The 27,442-nt window shown below is 31.7% G+C and overlaps 1 protein-coding gene across 3 annotated transcripts in view; it reads right to left on the reverse strand.

Annotated features, from left to right (window-relative positions):
* LOC139500630 (period circadian protein homolog 2-like) overlaps window positions 1–23,848 on the reverse strand; it is a 41,526-nt gene extending 17,678 nt beyond the window's left edge. The window contains exons 1-6 of one of the 3 annotated variants that reach the window (XM_071289384.1): window positions 23,562–23,848; window positions 8,168–8,254; window positions 3,482–3,568; window positions 1,800–1,981; window positions 1,273–1,364; window positions 522–608 (exon numbers count right to left, since the gene is read on the reverse strand). In XM_071289384.1, coding sequence (XP_071145485.1) covers window positions 522–608; window positions 1,273–1,364; window positions 1,800–1,981; window positions 3,482–3,568; window positions 8,168–8,214 — 495 coding nt within the window. In that variant the 5' untranslated portion in view covers window positions 8,215–8,254; window positions 23,562–23,848. Of the gene's footprint in view, window positions 1–521; window positions 609–1,272; window positions 1,365–1,799; window positions 1,982–3,481; window positions 3,569–8,167; window positions 8,255–20,685; window positions 20,888–23,561 lie in introns of those variants that run through there. The other 2 variants (XM_071289385.1, XM_071289386.1) reach the window with 2 other exon arrangements.
* Window positions 23,849–27,442: the final 3,594 nt, after the last annotated feature.

A 27,442-nucleotide genomic window follows, 5' to 3' on the forward strand; every position in this document is an offset into this window, starting at 1 on the left:
GTTTAAATTGATAAATATTTGAGTAGCTAAATGATAATCAAAGTGCTTGTAAGCATTGAAGGGTAAAGATTGCTTTATTTTTTTTCAGTGGGAAGTAAAATTAAACATTGCATTGTAAAATCATTGGTCGTAGTTGATCAACTGCAATTATACAAGGATAAAGGAAGATAACTCCAATTTTATAGATTACTTTAACAATGACGTCATTAATATTTGTAGAACAAATATTAGATTACTGCACCTTCCACAAGTTATGTAATTTTGTTGACAAGTATACCACAATTTTATAACTTGAATACCCAAGCATATGTGTCATTGATAATTTTTTGGAAATGTTCATGGATAGGAGGATTAAAATGTTATTATCAATGTACTATATTATGTATCTCAAAAGTAGTGATAAACTTTGGAAGATTTAGATATCAAGTCAGTACAACTGGGTTTTGGTTTACCCCAAAAATTACCTAAATCTACAAGCCAAAATCAATTTAGTGACACAAACCATATCTTATAAAACTTACCACAGGGTAACCTAGTATCTTCTTCAGACTTGGTGAGACCTGTACTATCTTCAGTCCTTTTGTACTAACTAAAATCTGTAAGTCATCCTAGAAAATATAATCATTTTTACATTGGATTTTTAACACATTCATAACAGAAAAAGAAAACAGTTCAAAGTCAATAAATAAATCCTTGTAAAACATCATTATTCTACTACACTTCTGTGAAATTTTATAAATGCTATGGTCCATTACTTATACTGTTTTACCTTAGATTATCAAAAGTAAAACTATCATTATCATGTGAATGCCTGGCCCTTACCCAGAAAAAAAAAAAGCAAAATCCAAATGTGTTAATTGATGATAATGTGTAATATGCCATGTTTGCTCGCATGATGCTTCAATTCATAATAAATGATTTTTCTACACTTAACAAAAAGAGGAGAGATGACATAAAAATTTCAAAGTGCTTGTAAGCACTGAAAGATAAAGATTGCTTTAATTTATCTGTGGGAAGTAAAATTATATATTACATTGTAGAAACTATTGGTTGTAGTTGATTAAAATGTTATTCTGGACAAAGGAAGATAATTCCAATTATTAAAGATGTCAACATATTTGCCCTTCCAAATATTGTGATTGAATGATTATTGGTAGCTTAATATCCATTGTCAAATATTGCATGCATGTTTAGGAAGATGTGTTTTCTGAATCTAAGTGATTGCTTTTAATAAATAAAAGTGTCCCGTTAAGAGTGAAAATAGTAGCGTACCACAGCCTTGAGTGACAAGATGTTCATTTCCACCTCACTTTCTGATGTACTACAGATACTGATACATCTCTCTGATGATACATTCTTCTCATCTGAAAATACAAACAATCGTCTAAAACTCTGATAAGGCCAAACCAATTATTATAGAGTTTCTTCATTTTCATAAATAGGGTCAATAGTTTTTTTGTTGTTGTTTTTACCTGAAGTATATGGAATTCACCTGCAAATTTGTAATGATTCACTACCAAATTAAAGATGTCAATAAAAACTTTTTAGGAAAGCTTTAACACAGGAATATTCTTATTTTGGCCTTAGGTAAATTTCATCAAGATGCATACCTGCATACAGAAAAGACTAAACGTATCCAAGTTCAAAAGAGAAAAGACAAAACTTAAAAGTAATGGGGACCATAAATCATGCCTGTTGCAATATTTTCTATATTATTAACCTCCAATATGTAGTCCCATACAAGAGATACTTTTGACCTTACACAACTATTTAAGCCTATGAATAGAGATACAACATACCTTCTTTATCATTTTGTTTATTCTTCTGTATTGAGTTGATGACATGTCTTAATGCCCCTAATGTTGACACATGGGCACCAATTTCTGCTGCAGGGTTAACTATCTGTTTTAATTGTCTCAGATACTGCTTTAGTCTTTCTTTCCTCTTATCCTTCTGAGTGGTACTATGGGCAAAATCACTACTGCTCAAGAAAAGAAAATCTATTGTAGAGGACTAGAGGCAGAATATGGAGACAGACTGAGAGTATACATATATATATAAATTCAAATTCTTTATTTCCTAATCACAGGGTCCTCACTGGCATTACTAATTACAATTCAACAAAATCATTCACACTTTCGTACCAATCATTCTCTCTCAACTCACTTTGATTAAGATACAGTACAAAAGAACATATATATAAAAGTCATCACATGATCATTTTAAATCATAGTTAGTGAATAAAGAGAGATAACTCTGACTGTTGAAATAAACATTTACAGAAAAAACATAATACTGATCATGATGATGCAAACAACATGAACAAAGCAATACTTGTTTACTGAGGGTTTATATTTAGTCTCAAATATTTAAACACACAATTTATTTTAACAGATACTAAGTATTCCTTTGGATATTCAATCTTGTCACATAGCTATTTATGTTAGTTTATCTTATAACACTTTACTGTTACAAACCTATATCCATTAGGGGGGATTGTTTCTCATGATACGTAAATGTAAGATACATCCATTATTTGAGATGGGCTCTCAAAGATGCTCATTTAAATATTGCATACCCACATTCACTGGTTGAGGGTGGCTCCTAAAAATACTTAAATATAACATACTTACATCCACTGGTTGAGGGTGGCTCCTGAAGATACTTAAATATAACATACTTACATCCACTGGTTGAGGGTGGTTCCTAAAGATACTTAAATATAACTTATCTACATCCACTGGTTGAGGGTGGCTCCTGAAGATATTCAAAAATAACTTACCTACATCCACTGGTTGAGGGTGGCTCCTAAAGATATTCAAAAATAACTTACCTACATCCACTGGTTGAGGGTGGCTCCTAAAGATACTTAAATATAACATACTTACATCCACTGGTTGAGGGTGGTTCCTAAAGATACTTAAATATTAAATACCTACATCCACTGGTTGAGGGTGGCTCCTAAAGATACTTAAATATAACTTATCTACATCCACTGGTTGAGGGTGGCTCCTGAAGATATTCAAAAATAACTTACCTACATCCACTGGTTGAGGGTGGCTCCTAAAGATACTTAAATATTAAATACCTAAATCCACTGGTTGAGGGTGGCTCCTAAAGATACTTGAATATAACATACTTACATCCACTGGTTGAGGGTGGCTCCTGAAGATATTCAAATATAACTTACCTACATCCACTGGTTGAGGGTGGCTCCTGAAGATATTCAAATATAACTAACCTACATCCACTGGTTGAGGGTGGCTCCTCTGGAAACTCACTTATATTAAATATAACTAATCTACATCCACTGGTTGAGGGTAGCTCCTCAGGAAACTCACTTATATTAAATATAACTTACCTACATCCACTGGTTGAGGGTGGCTCCTCTGGAAACTCACTTATATTAAATATAACTTACCTACATCCACTGGTTGAGGGTAGCTCCTCAGGAAACTCACTTATATTAAATATAACTTACCTACATCCACTGGTTGAGGGTGGCTCCTCGGGAAACTCACTATCACTAAGAGACATACTGTAAGAACTACTGTTACTGCTTATAAATCTGAAATCACATAAATAATCTAATTTCACAAAAGGAAAATCTTACAACTGTTTGTACTGTAGTATGGTAGTCTGCATACATCTTATTAAAATCACTTCTAGCCAGGAACCCTTGGGCTACTGCAGGTATTTATAAATGTTATTAAAATGGATTCAAATATTGACAATAAACATGATAAAGTCAATCCTTTTAAAAAACAACATATTATCAGGTCAACAGTATTAAAAAGTATCGACCCCCAATTTGAAAGGTAAACATTTTTTCTTCTTGAAAGAACAAGTATATTGTTTATTTACACAGTAACCTAAAAAAAATGTATCCCCCTAAGACCAACGGATCAGGATGTAAAATACAAACTGTTGACACAGAGAAATGTCTCACCTGTAATTTTGATGGAAAATGCATATGCAAATGTTGAAATTAAAAAAGCAGAATTTTAAAATGTAATTTGCAAAATATTCTTATTAAACATGTAAAAGATCAATGACTGCAAATATAGGTCCAAATAGTTTTCATTGAAATAAGATATTCAAATGCAAGTATAGGGCCAAATAGTTTTCATTGAAATAAGATATTCCAATGCAAATATAGGGCCAAATAGTTTTCATTGAAATAAGATATTCCAATGCAAATATAGGGCCAAATAGTTTTCATTGAAATAAGATATTCCAATGCAAATATAGGGCCAAATAGTTTTCATTGAAATAAGATATTCCAATGCAAATATAGGGCCAAATAGTTTTCATTGAAATAAGATATTCAAATGCAAGTATAGGGCCAAATAGTTTTCATTGAAATAAGATATTCAAATGCAAATATAGGTCCAATAGTTTTCATTGAAATAAGATATTCAGGGTTTCCGACCTTTGCGAAAAATTAATAATTGTGGCGATAAAAATTTGTCATTTGCGAAAGAATTTGGCGAAAGAAATAAAACTATTTATTTTCCTCCATCTTGTTCATTTACTTTTTTCGAGATTCTCAGACTTAACCGGATCAGACAAAACTCAGAATTCACCTTGACCTCATTTTAAAAGATTTGGACAGAAAATCAATAAACAGCTGATTGCTTTTTATCGCTATCAACAACAAAAAACTAATTAATAAAGGTGTTGATTGAATTCTTTGACAAAATGATATGGTTAAATGGCTTCCGCTAAATGTCACATACAGAATTTATTTACCACTTTGCGACGCACGTGTTTGAAGCAAACTTTTGACGTCTCCTCTACTTTTAAAGATTGTTTAGAGAAGAAAGCTGTTGTTGTGACGAAAAATGTTCAAAAGCAAGAAAAATCTCAGATTTAAAACTTTAATTATCCTTTGACTTCAATATAGGTAATTGATTAGGGAGACTACTTTAAAGTCGTTTGAGTGACACACGTGTTTCAAGCATAGTTTTACGTCTCAACTTTTTCATTTACGATGGTCAAGAAAAGAAAACTGTTGTTATGAAGAAATCTATCAAAAAGGTATGGAACAACCCCTTGAAAATGAGAGTAACCCTTCAATGGAATGACTACACATGAAATGAGGGATCAATTTCATGTGATAAAAGTTTTGTTTTGTTGTAAAAACCACTTCTTAGTACAAAAGGGCACATTATTACTTTTCTTTTAAAGAAACTTTGAATTCCCTACGAACTATACTGGTATTATATGATCAAAACATGTCTATCAATTTTGTTATATTTCAGGACTTATATCTTCTTTAATAATAAAAGTATAGTGGCCCACTCATTTAGAAAAGTTGTTTAAAATACAATGAAAATTTTTCCCTTTTAAGTTAAAAAAAAATCTGTTGTTTTAAAGTAAATGTTTAGTGAGACTTTAAAATAAGTTTGAAAGAATAAACATAGACACAATGGGGCAAAATCAGGGGGGGGGATGTAGAAAAAAAGGTAAATTTTAAACGAAAAATATATTTATGTTACTTGGCGAAAAAAATAATAAAGTGGCGAAAAATATATTGTTTTGGCGAGAGAGGTGGCGAAAAAAATAATTGACCCCGGGGAAACCCTGAAGATATTTAAATACAAACACCATTGACATATATGATTAAGTTTTCAGTAAATGTATAACAAGTTGAATTGGTGTACTTAAAAAATGTAGACCTCTAACTTGGTGATTAAAGACTGTGTTTTCCCCAAAATTTATCACCGATAAAAAAACTGACGTCACACTTATAACATCACATACATCATTGTACATGTGGTGAAGACACAATTGCGTTGTTTTTTCTTCCATTAGGTGCTAATGAATATGGAAAGAGACACATTTCTTTACATGTGTTGCTTAAGGTTTGGACTACCTTAAATTCAGTCATTTTTCTTGCTGAACCCTGAACATTGGGGCAAGTATAGACACAACATTCAAGCTTGATACAGCTCTGAATTTGGATAGTGATTGAATAGTTGACACAACACATACATGTTTCTGACACATAATGAATGTGGTCTAAGAACTTAAACTTAAAAACTTTAAATTTTAAATTGGACATTACCTATTATGGTCCAATATCCAAAATCCAAATACATGGTAAGATTCAGCATATCAAAGAACCCCAAGAATTCAATTTTTTATGAAATCAAATAAAGTAACATTATTCAATTTTTGATGTTCAAATTAAAACAAAGTTTAATTTTGGACCCTTTGGGCCCCTTATCCCTCAACTGTTGGGACCAAAAGTCCCAAAATCAATCCCAACCTTCCTTTTATGGTCATAAACCTTGTGTTCATATTTCATAGATTTCTATTTACTTATATACTTAAGTTATAGTGCGAAAACCAAGAATAATGCTTATTTGGGCCCTTTTTGGCCCCTAATTCCTAAACGACGACGCCAACATGATACCAATATTATACGACCAAAAATTTTTCAATTTTTGCGGTCCAAAATTTTTTCAATTTTTGCGGTCGAATAAAAATTCGAAATATGTTTAAAACAGGAAAATTCAAACAAATATTTTTTCTCTTTTTATTACTTTTTGTAAATCGAGAGTGAAAATTTTGACTTTGAGCTAAATTAATTTTGTACTTTCTTTAGAAAGTGATCATAATTGGCTTTAGTTTATGTTTCATCCTTTTAATGCATTAAAAACGCCATATTCATTCCTAATCTCTTGTCAAACATTGGTTTTTTTTCCGTATTTTTCATTGCTTTCGGCAGCCATTTAATATTTTAGTGTAAACTACTGATCAGAACCGGACCAGATATGACAAAAATCCGCATTTTACAATAATAACTACATATGCACAAATGACACAGTACACAGAAAACAATGATACCTAATGAGAAAACTAAGCACTAATGGACTATTTTATTTGCTAGATAACTTTGTTAAAAATATATATCACTTTGATAAAAAGAAACAACTGGGACTAATTCACTGAGTACCATGAACCAATATATTTCATAGACATGATAAAGAAAAAGTTTTTCAATTTCAATTTTATTGCTATATGATACTTTCTCTTCCCTTTTTTTTTTTTTATAAGAACCAGTGTTTTTTCCTACATATTTAGTGCAGTTGTATCTACAAAGGTTGCACTATGATAAACCATTCATTAATTTAGCTGGGTAGGAAGGGTAACTGGAACCACATATATATTTTTATTTGGCCTAAGAGGAAAAAAATTACTTCTATAACTATAAATGAATATAGAAAACATAAACTGAAAATACTGTTATCATGGTTATAGTTTAATTGTAATATGAATTCAACAATATAAACACAAAGAATAGGATGGAATAGAATAATTTATTCACCAAAAAAGGGCCTAAAGCATACAAACAATATAATACATTTTGTAATAAACAATAATGTATAACATAAAGGAAATCATGGAAATGGATCATTGCCAAGACGCGACAAATTACATTGAAAAAAATACAATTTTTTTTTTTGCCAAATATGATGCTATCCAAAATTTCTGGGGAGAACACTGAAAGAGAAACAACTCATGTAAAATTGCATCAATGGAGATTCATCTTTATCCCAACACCTTATTTTACTTGTATAAAAAAAGTATAAACTTTGCTAAATTGAATGAACATGTACCTGACAGTTCCTTTTGTATGTTTCCTCATCATCCTGACCAATGGATCCAGATGTATCAAAATTTATAAAACACTTTATCACCAATTTTTTTCAGTATTTTTCTACTCCTGAACACTTAGATGGATTTCTAACTTTGAAAAAATTTATCACCAATAAAAAAACTGACGTCACACTTATAACATCACATACCTCATGTACATGTACAAAAAGGTGCTAATCATTGCTAATGAATATGGAATAAGACACATTTCTTAACATGTGTTTCTTAAGGTTTGAACTTCCTTAAATTCAGTCATTTTCTTGCTGACACTTGAAAGAGAAGTGCTTGTTTGCTTGCTGTATAATATCATTATTTTAGTTTTTTACAATAATGTACATGATGTAGTGTGACATTTGTATGTTTCATCCAAAAATGTTTTACTTCGTGTCTGAAAATACCTTTACAATTGTTTCAGTCTATAGGTGTATGCTTTTGAAAATATTACCCAGAATGCAATTAGATTCTGAAATGAATGGGGAATTAATTAAGTTTTACTTACCCACTGAATGAGCCATAAGTTGAATCAATAAATTTTTGATTGTCCATGTTGCTAAATTATGTTCTAATGTCATACACTTTAGTAAACCTGAAAAGAAAAAAAGAAACTTTTAAATCAAAAATCATCACAGTAACATTAGCGATATATATATTTATCCCAGTGTCCGACCATATTAGCTATTGTAGCTTCCAAGCATCACTTAACATGTATAAAAGGGATAATTTCATTAAAATAATAAAATAAATATTAGATGTGTCTGGCTTGTACAAATTGTTTTTAAATTTGATCATGTTGATAGATAATGATGTAAATGTCAATGAATGTAGAAAATTAAAACACCAATGCTCATGATGCATTGACATGCTGGACATGTAATATATAAAAAGCATTCAAAGTCAACCATGACTCAAGTTACAGGGACTGAGGGCCAATTGATCTCCTTGGAAATGAAATATATATATATATCAATGGTTACGATCAGGATAAAATTTTATTTATGCATGTGGTCTAATACCATGCTTACCATTAATCTATAATAATCATGAGAATATGTTATATTTATAACATTTATTTTTAGTTTGTAAGAAAAATCAGGGTCATGCAGTGATGCAATACTTTATTCCATGTGAATTTAATAAAGTGCACATGTTTATATATCGTCATTGGACTTTACTGGTATTGGCCAGCTAATGGTGCTAATATTATTTAACAGTTGTAGAATGTCAAGATCGCACAGAGATGAAATGGTAATATAAATAGAACAATGTAACACGTTGTGCTCTTGTTTAATATAATGATGAATATTCACCTTTTTGTGAAATTAGTTGAATCAAATAACAAAAGGTACACAGAAGTAAAAATCAAATAACAAAAGGTACACAGAAGTGAACACTTCAACATCTTGAACATGTACAATATACATGATATAGGCATTATTTGGTAAATAAAATTGGTGGCCGTGGTTTGAGTCTATCTGGTAAAAGTTAATCCAGAAATAAACCAAATTTATAAAGGATGAGCACTGGGTTAATTACCAGTATATACCTTTAGATCTGGTGGTAGACTGTAAGTTGTTAGTATCTAACATGTCTAAGGGGAATAATCAGATAAATGAGTCATGCAGTGTATTGGTACTGACATGATTTATAGAATATGGATCTAAAATTTTCTGTTATATTAAACATTAAGATCATACTTAACATGATTAAGCAACAAAATTCCCAACTCATAACTCCATTAGGCAGGACTAAGATAATTCTATTTTTCAATTTAGAGATTTTTTGTCTAATAGATCATGTAGATGGGTCTGTCTAATTATCTGCCTTAGCATTGCATGTGTCTTCACAGGGTCATTGGTGTCCGGTTGCAATTAAGGTTGTGAAGTTTTGTAAACATTAGAGAAAGCACGCTATCTGGTCACAATGTCTGTATATCCCTAGACATTAAATTAGTATATTGTTGAAATGAAATGTAAAATCAATAACAGAAATGTTATTAAGACGTTAACTCATTAACTGCTAGAAACATGAGAAAACAAATTCAGTCTGAGAGAAAATTAGATTAATTGCAGTTAAATGCACAATGTATCTACATTTGTAATTCAATTATCTTAAATAATGAAATGGTCACAATGAAGATTTCTATATTCATCTTATAACCTTTACATAATACATGTTTATTATTGTTACGTACAGTGTAATAGAATCGTTATGCAACTTTGGACTCATCTGTTAATAAGAACAGCCATATATACATTTTTTGTAATCACGTTTATAAACATGTGGTGATTCCTTGGTTGAATTTGACAGAAGTGTATTAATTTATAGCTGTTGTATGTAATTGTTAGATGCATAAATGCTTTCATAACACCCACAGATATACCAGAACGTGCAGTTATTAATATTTTGTTAACGCTTTCTCTTTAAAAAAATCTCAATTAGATATTTTAGATGAATAACAAAAAACACGTGTTCATGAAATTGATTAACACGTTTATCAATAACTTGAATAAGCCGTCTGGCCAAGGCCACTGACAACTTACATGTATTATGATTGGGCTTAAAACAAGTATTGTAAGAGGATTACAATTCATATATTTGTATTACAATATCTATTAAACATATTAAACATTTGCCACGGTTACTGATAGCAAGTTTATCTTACATGTACTAATTAGTAAACTGCTGATACAAGATAATGCTCTCTAATACTCTAATATCAGCAGCTGTACTTCAGAGTAGATTTCATACAGTACATGTAATTAACATTGTAGGACATCTAGGATTAGACATGATCTTGTGCAATGTTAAAATTTGTTCAGAATGTCAATCATTGTAGAACACTAACTCTTTATTTGCTCTATTTCATATTTACACATGTACATATAAACATATTCCAGCTTCAAAATATTTCAAATTGCCCATTGAATTGTTGTCCAGTCATGCCAGTATTACCCAGTAAAACCCATTTCCCACGGGGCTGGGCAATGAATACAAAAGAAAACCTGAGGTTTTTGCCAACCCTGGCTTAAAGAATAGACCAACTTCTAACAAGTCTTTACTTAGTTGAGGTGGCAGTATTGAATTAATTACTTGAAAGTCTAAATAGACCTTTATGTTTATGAGTAAATTTAATCTGGTATCTGCATGTTTATGTAATCAGTACATAGTACCATGTGTACCAATTGCAAGAGCCTTTAGGTTTAGGAATCAATGGTTACTTTGATGTCTGCATGTTAACAAAATGTATGTACAATGAGCTCATACATTTAGGAATGGTAACTTTGTTATGTAAATTGGACAATGTCACAATATATGTACCCTGACTGAGCCTTTACGTTGAGGAATGGTCACTTTGGTATCTGCATGTTTATGTATATTGTACCATCATTGACTATGCATGTGTAACCTGAGCTTGTTTAAGAAATAAATTGGTACTAATTCTGAACCCATGTTAAAAGGAATGAACATGATGAATATAACAGTATTACTATTTAAAAAAAAATTAAATTGGAAAACTATCAACCAACTTCTTTTAAAATCAAAGTGCTGGATAGCTGAGCTCTGGAAAGTTTGCAACTGTAGCTGTGTATTATCCCAAAAAGGTTATAGACTTGTATTATTTCAAAAAAAATTTAATCACAGCTTGGATGTTTTAAACTAAACCATTGTCTTGTCAGTAATTATCAAAAATCACTTTTTTCATGTTTGTCATAAAAAGTTTTGATATTTTCTATTGCAACCTAAAACTGTAGATCTAAAATATTGAAATATACAGAAAGCTCTGATAATTTCTTTTTAAGTACCCATGGCATGTCAACATCAAGGGCCTGTGAATTAGTATTTTTCTTTTGGTTTAGATCCTTCATGTTTGTTTTTAGTAAATTAAAACATAAGTTTTTTTGTTTGAATTGCTCCACATGTTTCCTATCTGGGCCTTTTATAGCTTTCTGCATGTATATGGTACAGATATTTCTCATTATTGACAACCATATGGTGGCCTATAGTTATTAATACATTTTCCTCCTTTGAACTCTTTTGAATAGCATTGGTTCTTTGCAAAAAATACCACATCCTTTTTTTTATAAATAAGACAGTTACAGTAACTTAAATCATTACAACTGTAATGAAAGTGAATTTATATTAAAGACTTTTATCAAAAATAGGGAACGTGTCCATGGGACCCAAATGATCCCCCCGCTAGCATTAATGTTATAAAGGGTCACAACTCAAGAACTGTAAATGTGTGTGACACTACCAAAATGTGTACTTGATCTGAGTTATGGGGTAGTAAGCATTGTGTATACATTCTAATTACACAGTATTGCGCAATAGATTTGTTAGATCTTGACATTTGTTTTGTGTCAGAAACCTATATATTATGTCAAAAATTTGATCGCAATCAAAATTCAGAGCTATATCAAGCTTGAATGTTGTGTCCATACTTGCCCCAACTGTCCAGGGTTTCGACCTCTGTGGTCGTATAAAGATGTGCCCAGCGGAGCATCTGGTTCCATTTGTAACGAGGCACAACCATAAAGCAGTAAAAATTACTCCATCAAAATTCAAGATTGATCTTTGTTTTATTGTTAAAAGTATTAACACTGTATAAATTTCATAACATTTGGTTGAGCGAACTTAAGTAAATATTCAGCAATTTTTTACATATGTAAAGGGGCGTAACTCTAAAATGGTATAACTATCGCCACCAAAATTCAAACTTGATCAGTGTTTGTGGTAATGAGCATTGTGTATAAGATTCATAGCATTTGGACAAACTAAAGTTAGAGAACAGAAACTAAAATTTCCAGCAACTTTCCTATTTGTAAAGTAGCATAAAATGCTAGAATGGTAAAAGTGACGCAACTAAACTTCAAACTTACTTGTGAATTGTGGTTATAAGCATGTACATGGACGTACAAGTAAGGGAAGGACGTACATATTTACAGCAAAACAAGGATAAAACTCAATACGGTGGGAATATAACAACAGCAGTATGACCACAGGAATAAAAAGTTTATATAAACTAGATTCATAGAGGTGCTTATAACCTGTAACACATTTAGTTGCTGATGTGAAATTAAGCATTGTCTTGTGAGTTAAGAACATTTGAGAATTTTTGTTTTAAGCCATTCATTTGATATATTACGGTAATCATTGCCTCTGTGTTTGGGTGACAAAGCAATTGAAATCTATTTATATAGGGCATGGTATGCCTTAAAACTTTTTCCAGATGCACAGGCCCCAGTTTGTCTGTAATCTATCTTAATTTTGAGGTGAAAATGCAGCCATTTTAGCCAAAGGGTAAACATCATGAACCTTAATCATTTCTATAGAACTTGTCTTGATACCCTGAGCTATAATATTCGAAGAAGTAGATGCTGACTCGGCTGCTTTTAATACGGATGCTATATGATACGAATTTACAATAATACACCAGAAGTGGTATGATGTAAATTATTGGAAGAAGACTGAAGAAGAACTGACGTTGGGTCAATGTTTTTCTGCTGTCAGTTTGATCCACTTGAGCATGCTGAACGAGTAATTAAAGTTCCTTATATCCACATTGGAATGTGAAACAATTAGTATTTAAATAACGGAATTAAGGTTTTCAAATGATTTTTGGCATCAAAATCTTCCGATCGATGTTTAGACAAAAACAATGCATTTAAAAATTATTTTTTTTTATCAAAGCCCGTATTTACCTTTACTCGTCCTTGGCATGAGACATTAGACATATAATATAATTATCGAGTATTTTATATTCTTTCAACTGTGTTCTGTTTAAACAAACCATTATCACTTTTCAATTATCCGACGGCTTGGTCAAAATGTCAACTTGTTCTCGCATTTTACCATGTTTACGTACCTACATATAGGAAACAGGTAAAAGTAGAGCGGGGAAATGTTCATTCATGAAATATTCATGAATGAATGAAAGCGCAATCTCGCGTAGATTTCTTGTGATTTTCTCTACAGTGCATGGAAGATCCACGAAGTAGTGTTTGTAATACTCATTTTTAATCAGTGATGGAAATCACTCATGGAAAGATTAGAAGAGTAGTTTGAATAATTTCATATTAAGGTATGGTGGGGGAAATGAACATTAATAAAGCACTATTGCTGAAAATTGCATTAAAAGAAGGTCTTTAGAAGGAAAAGTGCTTTTCCAGTTTGAGGATAAAATGAGCTCAAATTAAATAATATGGGTCTGTTAATTTGCACAATTTTATTTAAACTGCAGTTTATAATGTTGTCTGTTCTGAACATGTTGCAAAAAAACAAAAAATTGCAAATCAAAAATTCTTCTACTACGTTAATGTTGCCAACTATCCTTGTATGAATTAAAATCTAGACCAACAGCATATAAGAACTTTACAGTGTCAACAAAAATAATCTAAAAATGTTGTTTTGGCGCATTTTTTAATTTGAAACATAGGTTATATGACATTGAAGATTAAAATTTGTAGAGTGCCTGTTTGGTCAATTTCAACACAGGGCATTGAAAATGTACCTTTTCAACGTAAAAAAATTAAAAAAAAAATTAGTTTATTGAAATTTGGGTTCTTTCTTGATTGCAAAAATATATATTCACTTCTAATAAAAATTCAAATGATTAAAATAGACACTATAGATGATTGATTGGGAATAAACTAATGAACAATGGTTTGTTATAATTAAAAGTTTTAAAATTTTAAAACTGTTTCAAGCAAAATCCTGATAAAAAAAATAAGTGAACTAATCTAAATTGATTATTGGAAATTTATTAAGTATATTATAGGCCTTACTTGAATACTATACCTTTTATATATTTATACTTATATTCATATTTCATTTTTGTTTTAAAGATCTTGTTAATCCATTAATCATTTATCTTTTAGACATAATTTACAGAATCATTTGATGTATTGTAGATCAAAAGAAATAGGCAATAAATAAATCTATCATCATTATATATATATCAAACTCAAACATCTAATATATACATTTGTGTATTCAATTATAAGGTCAAATATTTGTATATTGAATTGTATATTGATGGGTATGTATAGTTATATACAGTGGCGGATCCAGGGGGGGGGGGGGGGGGGTTCCGGGGGTGCGCACCCCCCCTTTATTTTTGCCGATCAATGCATTTGTATCGGGACATATGTTTTGCACCCCCCCTTTGCCCTGGGTTAGCACCCCCACTTTCGAAAATTCCTGCATCCGCCCCTGATATAAGACAGAGGTTGAAAGGTAATGTGGTCAATTTGATTGACAGTTTAGGAGGTGGGCATTGTAATTAAAGGTCTACCTTGTCTCTGATTGTTTGTTGAGAATCACAGTTGTCAATCATACTAGTATTGTATCAATACCCAATCACCTAATCAAAAAAGCCTGCACATCAACACACCTTAATGACATACATTCTTGAATGAACTGCTAAAAAAATATACCCATTTTGTCAGTGTATATGTGTATTATATGCACATGCATGAGAACTATAGGGAACTATATTTCAGTGTGAATACATTTAGTAATATTAGCAAACCTGTCATGTTGTTAGGGAGGCCAGTGCCTAAGTAAAGATTTAGAACAAGTTCTAATCTTTCCAAAAATGAAGTTAAATTCATCTGAATCGTCGGTGAATATTTATTTCTTTTTATTCAAGCTGTAATCTTTTCAGTCAACACAGTAGTTACTCAAAATTTTAAAAGAATCTTCCGAGAATCAGAACTCAAACAATAGTACTTCACTATCTCGGAGCAGAATATATTGCGATAATCTGTCAACCGGAAGTTTGAGGCCGACGCCTAAGGAAAGTAGCAATAGCAAGCTATAGGAAACTTTCCAAAAATTAATCATGACAAAAAAGATATCTGTTCTTCTTGCAATTACACATGTTACACATCTGCAATGAAAAAATAAGATTTGGAATGTAAAGAAAACATTGCAAAGTGCAACCAAGGTCAGATATGGTACACATTTTCTAACAAAACCTTGCAGGAAATGCCAAAACAGTTACATAAATTGCAAATAGGAGAGATATATATCTAAAACAGCATACCTGAATAAAGCTTTACTGACAATTCGGTAAAACATAAATCTCAAAAGTTCAACCCATGATTTAAATAAAGGTAGGGTGATAATTATACATTGTATTTATAACTAAACTATATCACTTATAGATGTTCTGTTTGAAGTAGAACAACTGTTTGAAATAGAAAAATCCGATGCAAAAGGTGTAAATGAACATGATGAATTGGTAAAGGTTACTATATGATAAAGAACACAATTGGTTTCGTGTGCGGTTTCTCTAATGGACATATGCATGCAGCTACAAATCGTACGTAACAGATGTACATGTATTTACACTTTGATATCTGCATAAATTAGTTTACAAAATATATGTACAATGTACATTGTACAATAATTACATTAGATGTATGTTTCATTATAATACTTTATTCTGATTGACTAACTGCACATCACATGTTATTCCGTAAGCAATTGCATCACTCAATAAAACTTTTCATTCATGATAAGTTTTTTTTGATAACACGTGGTCCCGCAATAAAGTGCACAGGTGAATTAAATAAAAACAATATAAAATTTGTGTTTTTTTGATAATGGCTAAAAAATGTAATTATAAGTATTGAATGCTTCTTTTTGTAACTTCATAGGGTTGTAAAAGCGTTGACCGTGCGTACATTTTTAGAATGAAGCGCTTCTGCGCTTCATACAAAATGTACTTCGGTCAACGCTTTTACACCCCAATAAATTTACAAAAAGAAGCATTCAATTCTTAAATGAGCTCATACATTTAGGAATGGTAACTTTGGTATCTGCATGTGTACCAAATGTATGTACATTGGACCATGTCACGATATATGTACCCTGACTGAGCCTTTACATTTAGGAATGGTCACTTTGGTATCTGCATGTTTATGCATATTGTACCATTATTGACTATGCATGTGTAACCTGAGTTTGTTTAAGAAATAAATTGGTACTAATTCTGAACCCATGTTAAAAGGAATGAATATTACAGTATTACTATTTGAAAACAAATTAAATTGGAAAACTATCAAACAACTTCTTTTGAAAAAATTAATCTGAATGACAAAAAAGATATCTGTTCTTCTTGCAATTACACATGTTACACATCCGCAATAAAATAAGATTTGGAATGTAAAGAAAACATTGCAAAGTGCAACCAAGGTCAGAAATCGTACACATTTTCTAACAAAACCTTGCAGGAAAAGCCAAAACAGTTACATAAATTGCAAATAGGAGAGATATATATCTAAAACACCTTACCTGAATAAAGCTTTACTGACAATTCGGTAAAACATAAATCTCAAAAGTTCAACCCATGATTTAAATAAAGGTAGGGTGATAATTATACATTGTATTTATAACTAAACTATATCACTTATAGATGTTCTGTTTGAAATAGAAAAACTGTTTGAAATAGAAAAATCTGATGCAAAAGGTGTAAATGAACATGATGAATTGGTAAAGATTACTATATGATATAGAACAAAATCGGTTTCTTGTGCGGTTTTTCTAATGGACATGCAGCTACAATGTACGTAATTACACAATGTAGGCATCTGGCTATCGTTTCTCAAAGAATCATACGATTTACGTTTACGATTAAACTTACTTTACGCGTAGATTTTACCTATGAGTGTTTCACAAAGGTGATCACAAACGTAACATAAACTTACGATTATAACAAAAAATGGGTGCTTTCTTTGACATCTGCATTCATATCCATGATATCTATAAAAAGAATCGTTCTCACAAAACCAGGAAGAAAATTTATACCATCGTATTTTGAAATAGTTTTCCGTTTTTTTGTAAGTATGGTAATTAGGTTTAGTGAGGTAATCATGGTAAGTGTCTAATCTAGTTTTAAGAATTTTTTTGCTTTGATTTTTAAAAAAAAAATTGACATGGCGGTGAGGTTTTTTTTCATGCATGGTCTGTTTTTTCTATTATTAAATAAATTCTTGTGGGTTATGCTTAATTTTTTTTATTTGTGTATATATAAAGGGCGAATCTTAAATCCCACTGGTGCACACCCCTTTGTCTCAATTTCTTCATGATTGCACTATGATCGTGAGTTCAGTACGTGTTACTCTAAAAAGAGATATATCAAGAACATAAGAGGGTTGTGGTGTGGTTTTCTTGTAATCTGTTTTATTTAATTTGTTAAATAATTTTGCTATAATCTTTATAAAATTTGCTCATCATTGGCTATCCTTATTATATTGGCCTCTTTTTCTCAGTTCTTTATTTTCTTATCCATTTTCTGTAATGTTAACCCCTTACAAGTATATATTCTCTATAAACTACATTCTGACCTTCATATTTTTTTTTAATTACAGGACAGTCAGCAATTTATTTCTTATCATTAATGTACAATTAATAAATCAATGCATTAACAAAAATCGGTTTATGCATATGTATCCATAGTGCACAAACCCCCGCTCACACTCTCTGTATTCATGTTAATTTTGCATATTTGTAATACAGTTCTCTGCATAATGGTCATGCGCACTACGTTTTATTTTGATGTGATCTCAAAATAACTTAATAATTATGATTATTTACTTTTGCAGTAAGGGATCAAAGCAAAAAAATATATTAGCCTATCACGACGTCATACCTATTTAGACTATTCAAATAAATCATCTTTCAGTTTGGATTCAAAAATAAAATTTGTGAATCTCTATATAACTTACTAAAAACATGTCAGACAATGTACAAAAATGTATACACTTAGTACATAAAATTGCAACTGGAAATGGGGAATGTGTCAGAGACAAAAACCCGACCATACATGTAGAGCAGACAACAGCAGACAACAGCCGAAGGCCACCAATGGGTTTTTACACATACATTTGTACCCTTGGAGGCGTGCTTCAGCTGGCCCCTAAATAAATATGTACTAGTTCAGTGGTAATGGGTGTCATACTTAGAATATCTAAACGAAACTAAAATTAATAAAAATCATACAAGACTTATAAAGGCCAGAGTCTCCTGACTTTGGACATTTGTTGGACAGGCGCAAAAATGTACATGTATAAGGCCTAAATTAAAATATTGTTTGTTTGCCCTTTTCCGACCCTATGTTTTGAAACAGGGTAGGTAGGTAGGTAAAATATTTTATTTTTTTCCTAATTAAAATAACTTGGCTCAGTATATTATTTGTCATGGGTAGGCAGGTAGGTATAATATTTTATTTCATAGATACAAAATCTGCAGAATGTCATTTTGGTCCGTTTTGTTTTTGCAAATAAGTATAAGTTTTCTGGGACTATTAGTTTTGAAAAAAAATATCACGTAGAATGTGAAGCTAATTCATATGCACTACTATTTTGTTTTCAAATATCAAAATATAGACCTGTGCCGCATATCTTCAACGTTTATATGCCTGGAACTTTGAAGAGTTTGAACTTGCGCTCACATTCTATACTACGTACCTTGTACGCTTATTTAAACGTTTTCTGTAAGAGATAACTTTGTACTGGTAAGATATGTCCGGGAAGTCATACATTACTAGTAGAAAAAGTCCATAGAGGGTTAAAAATTTCGAGTGTGCCTAAAAGTTGTTTCCAATAAAAATGCTACAAGACTTAAAACTCAATTGTCACGAATTTTACATCGCATTTATAAATGATCTGTATGGAAAACTTGGCGATTTTACTGCCAGATATTCTCCACTTTACAGGGTTTTGTCACTTTTGGTTCATGTCAGATATAAATAATATATCGGCATCGTTAACATCATCATCCTGATCTGCGGATCACAAAAGACAATCCCTACATAGAACACAACGTCCGTTTACAAATTAGTTTGTACACAAGTTGATAATTTTGTATCAAACGAATTTTTTTGTAACCGAACCCTGCTCTTTAAGTATAAAGGTACAGAGTAACGTACGTCATATCATGATTTCAGGAAGCGTTCAACATCGATTTCAAACAAATGCATTGAAACTTCAAATGCCAGTGCTCATGTCAAACGCTCAGGTGATACCAAACGGACCGGACCTTATACGTTAAAGATAAAACCCGAGGATTCCGGTAAAAATGTTTTGAGCCGGAAATACAAATATAAGATTTTAGGTAGGAAAGAAAAAATGAAATAAAATAAAATCTTGCTGGTAAATACAAATAAAAGATTTTCAGGCGGAACGAATTTATAGGGTCGGTCGGTAAAGGGCAAACAAACAATATTTTAATTTAAGCCTAAAACCTCAATTAGTCTATCTCACTATATCATATAGTATATATGTCAAATGGTGGATTATACCTGAATTGAGGTATAATCCACTAATTAATGGCTATTCCTGACCAGTTTAAAGGGGGTCTGATCCTAGATTCCGCTTATTTGTTAGTGAGAATCCCTTATCCCGCTGATAGTTGCCATAAAAGCGTATGTAATTTCTCATGTCCATCCAGACTTCGTTTCATGTTTTACCACTTAAAAAAAATTGGACCAATTATAGACCTCAATTAGACTTTATTTTAAACTTTAAATGTCATAATAAACGTATTTACACTTTTGGTATTTAGCTGAATCTGCTTCTGATTGACATTAGATCTACTCCGAATCACCTTTTGACGTCAAGCAACAATCACTTTTAAATTGTGACGTCAAATATTTTAAATTATGATGTCAAAATTTACGGGAACCTGCACGATTTTACGTAATGGCGGACAAATTTGCATACAAGTGTAAATACGTCTATTAATAAATTATTAGGACTGAAAATTTCCATTCCATATTATCCAAAATTTATAATTATAAAATGCACCCATCACATCACATACCTTCACAAGTTATTAACCGTCAAATCAAAATTATTTTTTTTTGTTAATGAATCAACGTGAATCAAGAAATCGTCTATCATGATCGATCGTTTCATATCATACAAATGTACATATCATGCATATGAATAACATTATAAATTTGATACTATTTGGGTTTATTTACACATTTTTACGAAGCATTATGCATACATGTATATTTTTACCCCTATATTGCATTTCGAACGATTGGTCATGTCTTTAGATCTCAGCTGTTTTCCAATCTCATGTTTTTTAAATGTTCCATTTCATCCATTAATGATTAGCCATTTTTGTTGTTGACAATATTTAATCAATCGATAAACAGGTAAGTGGTCGAGAAGTTCCGACTGTCACAAAGCCCGGATGTAACCACAAAATGTTTAATGAAGGGGCGCGTCTCAAAGGACTAAACTAACAACTTGCACCTTTTTTTCTTGTTATTTTCCTCTATTATAACAGACATGTCTCTGATTATAAGGACCTCCATTTTAATGTGAGAGTAAAAGATGAAAAATTGATAACAAACATACAAAATGTAGTCTACAAATATACATACATGAAACTATGTGCCCACACATTTTAATTACAGAACTTTTGAAACAAGAGGCTGTCACAACGACAGCAAACCGGATTTATTAATATTTATTTGTGTCCTGGCAATATCACAAGAACCATTACTGATGAATGGTGAAAGTGAAAATCGTCAATATCAAATTTGACCTCCATTTTGTCATCAGTATCAACATATTAAAATTTGAAAAGCTTAGATTGAATGGTTCATGAGTAAATGCAACAACGTGAATGGAAACACCATTTTACAATCTTTCAAGAACCATATCGCCTGAACGGTAAAAGTCAAAATCTTCATTATTGAACTTGACCTCTATTTTGTCATCAGTAACAACATATAAAAATTTCAAAAGCTTTGGTTGAATGGTTCATGAGAAAATGCACGGACACGACTGGAAACACCATTTTTCAATCTTTCAAGAACCATAACTCCTGAACGGTAAAAGTCAAAATCGTCATTATTTAACTTGACCTCTATTTTGTCATCAGTTACAACATATTAAAATTTGGGAAGCTTTGGTAGAACAGTTCATGCGTAAATGCACGGACACAACAGGAATCTCCATTTTTCAATCTTTCAAGAACCATAACTCCTGAACGGTAAAAGTAAAAATCGTCATTATTAAACTTGACTTCCATTTTGTCATCAGTAACAACATATTAAAATTTGGGAAGCTTTGGTAGAACAGTTCATGCGTAAATGCACGGACACGACTGAAAACTCCATTTTTCAATCTTTCAAGAACCATAACTCCTGAACGGTAAAAGTCAAAATCGCCATTATTGAATTTGACCTTCATTTAGTTGTCAGTAACAACATATTAAAATTTTAAAAGCTTTGGCTGAACGGTTCATGAGTTAATGCACGGACAACATTTGATTGCCGCCCGCCCGACCGCCCGGCCGCCCGACCGCCCGGCCACCCGCCGTACATCCCCAAATCAATAACCGACATTTTTGTCACAAAAATCCGGTTAAAAATCAAAAACAACTAATTATAATACAATTTATAATCAGAAACAGAATAGGGAATTTGTCAAAGAAACTGACAACCAAACCTTAGAGCAGAAAACATGTTAGCATGATTTTTTTTAAGTGGAAATGATAGTCGTTTCTTAATTTAATCAGCTAATTAAAGTTTTTTTTTTAATTTCAAATACATTTTGTACTTTTAACCTGTTGACATTTTAGAGCAACCCAACAGGTAACAGACCTGTTAAACAAATATGAGCCCTGTCTGTCCTGAAGGACTTTGATAGGAAACTATAACATAACATGTTTATAAACAAGAATAAGCAATTATTCACTTCACCAAAAACAATTAAAACGAGCGATTCCAAATAGGCTGAGACAACAAAATATTTTTATTTTCTGTTAATGAACAAATATTTTGTTTGTACAAGTCCAAATGTTACAAAGTCCAAAAAGGTAAAAAGGCTTAAAGAATTTTTTTAATTTTGGTAGTTTATCAAAAACATCTTTCTTATTTTTTAGACTTTATTATTTGGAGATTATGTATACAGCTTGGTCAAATGTTGTTAACTTCTAATATCAGTAATTATTACTAAGACTAGAAGATATGAAAGCTACATGTAGCTTCCAAGGAAACTTTGTAATTTCAGGCTAGCTGAGTGATTATACATGCCATTCAACAACAATAAGGGAAAAAAATAATTCTTCTTTAAGTTGAAACATGTCCTTATTTGTATGATCAAATGGTGAGCATTAATTTTGGATCTACAAATACTACAAATACATAGACATCAGGCAGGGGTTTTACACCCCCCCCCCCCTCCTTTTCAGTCATATATTGATTTAAGCAAAAATCTCTACCTATTCCTAAATATTTCCCTCCTCTCACATACACGAATTCTTTCGTTTTGAAAATCATGTGGGGGAATTGTTCCAACCATGTCCCCATTCAACTGCATTGATCATACAACAAAAAGGGGTTGGGTTCCAACCCCCCCCCCCCCCCCCCCCCCCCCAAAAAAAAACCACTCTGGATCCAACACTGAGGATAACTAAATGGGATCTTTAATTAAATTTATAAGATCAAAAGATAATAACACAGTTTATGGACATTCTACCAGAAAATGACCCCCTTGGTTCGAGCTAACCTTTAAATTAGGAAAAGACTCCAATTATTGACAGAATCCATTCCTATAGTCTTTTTTCTATTTGGAAAATATTTTTTTCTTGATCTTGTTTATATCAAATATATTCAATTCTTTATTATTACCCGCTAGAAGTTATTTTGTTTAGCAAACCCATTCAGATTTCCCATTGGCACATGTTCGCACACAGGTATTGTAAATCTTATGTGTTTTGAGACCAACCCTTTTTAAATTCATGTGGCCCGGCTCGTGACCACTGCATTGCCCTCCCCTACTGTTATTCTTTCAAATTCTTGAATTTGATTTAAAATTTAATAAATGTGCATGATTAATGCAAAGAGAAAATAAGATTTTACTTACATTTTGTTTTTCCTGTTTGGGATGACATTTGAGTACAATATTATAAATTTTAAATTATAAATTCCTTCCACAAATACCACGAAATATTAATGTTCAGTGTCTGATCGTAACCACGTTAAACAATAAACCTTTTCTTTAAATTAAATATCTCGTTGTTCTTTATGTATTATTCCAATTTATTGACAACTTCTAACACAACGTTTTAGCTACGGACATAGTACACAATGCCATGTGAAACGTGTTTACCAACGTGAATTGTTTTTGTTTACACGCTGTTAATAAATCTCGAGAAGTATAGAATGAAAATTAAAAACGCGGCAATTTTTAAAGGGCGAAAACAGTCGATTTATTTATTAAATTCGGAAGCAAGCAACATTAGGTAAAGTCTTTGTTCGAAATCGTACATAACATGACAAATAAAAATTATGTGACAATCCCGTCAATATTGCTGAACGCCAGTTAGGATGAAACTACACCATTAAGTCATTACCGGTCTCACTAATAGCGACAACAAGAATTTTAGCGACAAGAAGCGTCAACAAGCGACAAGAAGCGACAACAAGAATTATTTTAGCGACAAGAATCGACAAGAAACTATTTAGCGACAAGAAAACATAATTTTTTTAATTAAAATTAATTATTGCAATAAATATTAAAAGAATATGCAAAAAAAAATTATTTTAGCGACAAGAAAGTTAAAATTGATAGAAAAAAATGAAACATTATTTACATAATATTTTATCAGCTATTATGTATAACAGCCAGTATTACGTTTAATTATTGTATTATGAGATTACTTTTCCTTGTGTTTTAGAACATATTATTTATCTTATAATTTGTTTTTTAAAACTTTTTTCGTGCAATATATATTAAGCTCGCAAAATGAATTATTTGTGCATCATTGTCCTGAAAATATTGACACAAATTGTGAAATACAAAGAACTGAAATCAAACAAGAGGAAAAGAAAATTGAAATGTGAATGTTTTCATCTTTTTATTTGTTTATTGCCTCATTAAACGATATTTATCATGTTTTTGCATATTGATTGAAGATGACAGGAAATTAATGACAATCTTGAGTTTTCAACAGGTGTTCACTATTTACAATGATTGTATATTCTGGCGCGTGTACAAAGTTGAAGGTGTTAATTGGATGTTATTGTAGCAATAAAACGGGACACGCGCCTCGTTAATCTCATTTGATGTTCCACATTGTGTGTACTGTTATTACCTTAGGGTGAAGCCACATCTAATGTTGTTCCTATCAAGAACAATGAATTATACTGTTAAAAAGGAAATTATATTTCATGTTTTTGTTTCAATAAATCCTTCAAAGGAAAGTTGACCTTTTTTTGTTTTTGTTTCAATTTTATAGAGTGTGCATTTCCTTTGCTCTACCAAGCTTACTGAAGCCATTCAACTTTTATGTTTAGTATAAGCTCTATGGCGGATTAAATCGGAGAAAGAAAAGGCTTTTGCATTGCAAAAATTCTTGACTCATGGGAGAAAGTTAAACGCAATCCCAGAGTCCACCACTTCAACAGATGGTGGGCTGACAATCCCCAAAAACAAGTGCATGTGCACGGAAACCTTGCCAACGGAAACGTATTAAAAATGCTTAAACTACAACTTCAAAAAAGGCAAACATACAGTGAACCTTAGTGGTAAAAATCTACGGCTTATCAAAATGGGACCACCATGTACAAAATGTATAAATATTATGTTAGATAGGAATGTACATATTACTATATAAATAAATGACTAAAAATAATTAAAAAAATAAAATATGGACCCCAAGGTAGAACCACGTCCTCGTCGTGGGGTCTGGAATAAAATTGAGAATGGAAATGGGGAATGTGTCAAAGAGACAACAACCCGACCAAATAAAAAACAACAGCAGAGGGTCACCAACAGGTCTTCAATGTAGCGAGAAATTCCCGCACCCGAAGGCGTCCTTCAGCTGGCCCCTAAACAAATATATACTAGTCCAGTGATAATGAACGCCATACTAATTTCCAAATTGTACACAAGAAACTAAAATTAAAATAATACAAGACTAACAAAGGCCAGAGGCTCCTGACTTGGGACAGGCGCAAAAATGCGGCGGGGTTAAACATGTTTGTGAGATCTCAACCCTCCCCTATACCTCTAACCAATGTAGTAAAGTAAACGCATACCAATACGCACATTAAAATTCATTTCAAGAGAAATCCGAGTCTGATGTCAGAAGATGTAACCAAAGAAAATAAACAAAATGACAATAATACATAAATAACAACAGACTACTAGCAGTTAACTGACATGCCAGCTCCAGACTTCAATTAAACTGACTGAAAGATTATGATTTCATCATATGAACATCAGGCACAATCCTTCCCGTTAGAGGTTTAGTATCATACCATCATAACATAAATGAGAAGAACATAGCCCGTGTCATGCCAACAAACACGCTTAAATAATAAAGATGGCAAAGCGTGGCTGAGAGTTCTACAAATAAAGCATCGAATTGACACAACAAGAGTACACTTAGAGTATAGTATTAAGCAAATGAATCAAAATATTATATTCCATCTTCACAAATGTTTAATTTCTTCATCTACCAATATACTATAATATATTCAAAATCTCTTTCTTCCTCACACATGTTTCATTTCTTCGTCTATCTATATAATAAAACATTTTTATTAGACATATCTGCTCGTATATTTAAAAAAAAACCACATTAAATACAAATTTCTTTATATCTAATAAAATAAAAATGTTTTCTTGTCGCTAAATAGTCTTCTTGTCGCTAAAATAATTCTTGTTGTCGCTTGTTGTCGCTTCTTGACGCTTGTTGTCGCTAATTAAAGAGACCCGTCATTACTTAACTGCAATTGAATGTTACTTGTTTAATACAGCTTTAGATTAAGGTTTATGACCCCTTCTGTAGCCATTTTTGTACGAACTTTTCAAACTTCAATTGTATCAAAACTACAGATATAATGAATAATAGAGATAGGCTATTTTGTACATATTCCAAGGGGAAACTTGATGCAAAGCATTATTTTTTACTGTTCCATTGCATTTAATTAATTAATAGAAAAAGAGGACTTTGTGGCAAATAAATCAAGATTTTTATAGAAAATCCACAGCCTTTATCCTTGTACTCTCATATTTGGCAATTTGATGACTGATAGATATAGGATTATTGCATGCAGTGCAAGCATTTATTTCCTTAAAACAAGTTTATAAATGTAGTTATAGAACTTCCCCACAGATAATAATTGAAGTGAGCTGTATTGCTTGACATGGACATGAGATGGACAATAGATACCTGACAATAATTGGTTATTTAAACTGTGTACCTGAGTGGACCATATCAAGGTAAACTCAACTGTTTGTTAATTTTATCATCTTCTGCAGGGACGAAAAAAGTGTACGGCAAAATCCAGTTAAGTTGTGAATTTTCAAAATCATACAATGCATTTGAATTCTATTTACCTAGGGCATGCTATGCCTTAAATTTTTTCCAGATACACAGGTTTGCCTGTACGCAGAGTAAATTTTGAGGTGAAAATACGGCCATTTTAGCCATAGGGTCCACATGAACCTTAAGACAAGTATACATATGGCCAAAATCAAGTACACCTGTTAGGGTGCGCTCGACTTTAGTGACTCAGCACGAGGTGTTTTGGAATTTACAGGTTACTTAGAACTTTTTGTAAAAAATAAACGCTAGCACATCATAGAAAATCAAGTGGGTAATTTATGTTTCAAATTTTATAACAAAAATCTCTGTATTAAAGGCTGTGGATTTTCTATAAAAATCTTGATTTATTTGCCACAAAGTCCTCTTTTTCTATCAAATGCAATGAAACAGTAAAAAATAATGCTTTACA

The sequence above is a fragment of the Mytilus edulis genome, chromosome 13, assembly GCF_963676685.1.
Source record: "Mytilus edulis chromosome 13, xbMytEdul2.2, whole genome shotgun sequence".
NCBI lineage: Eukaryota > Metazoa > Mollusca > Bivalvia > Mytilida > Mytilidae > Mytilus > Mytilus edulis.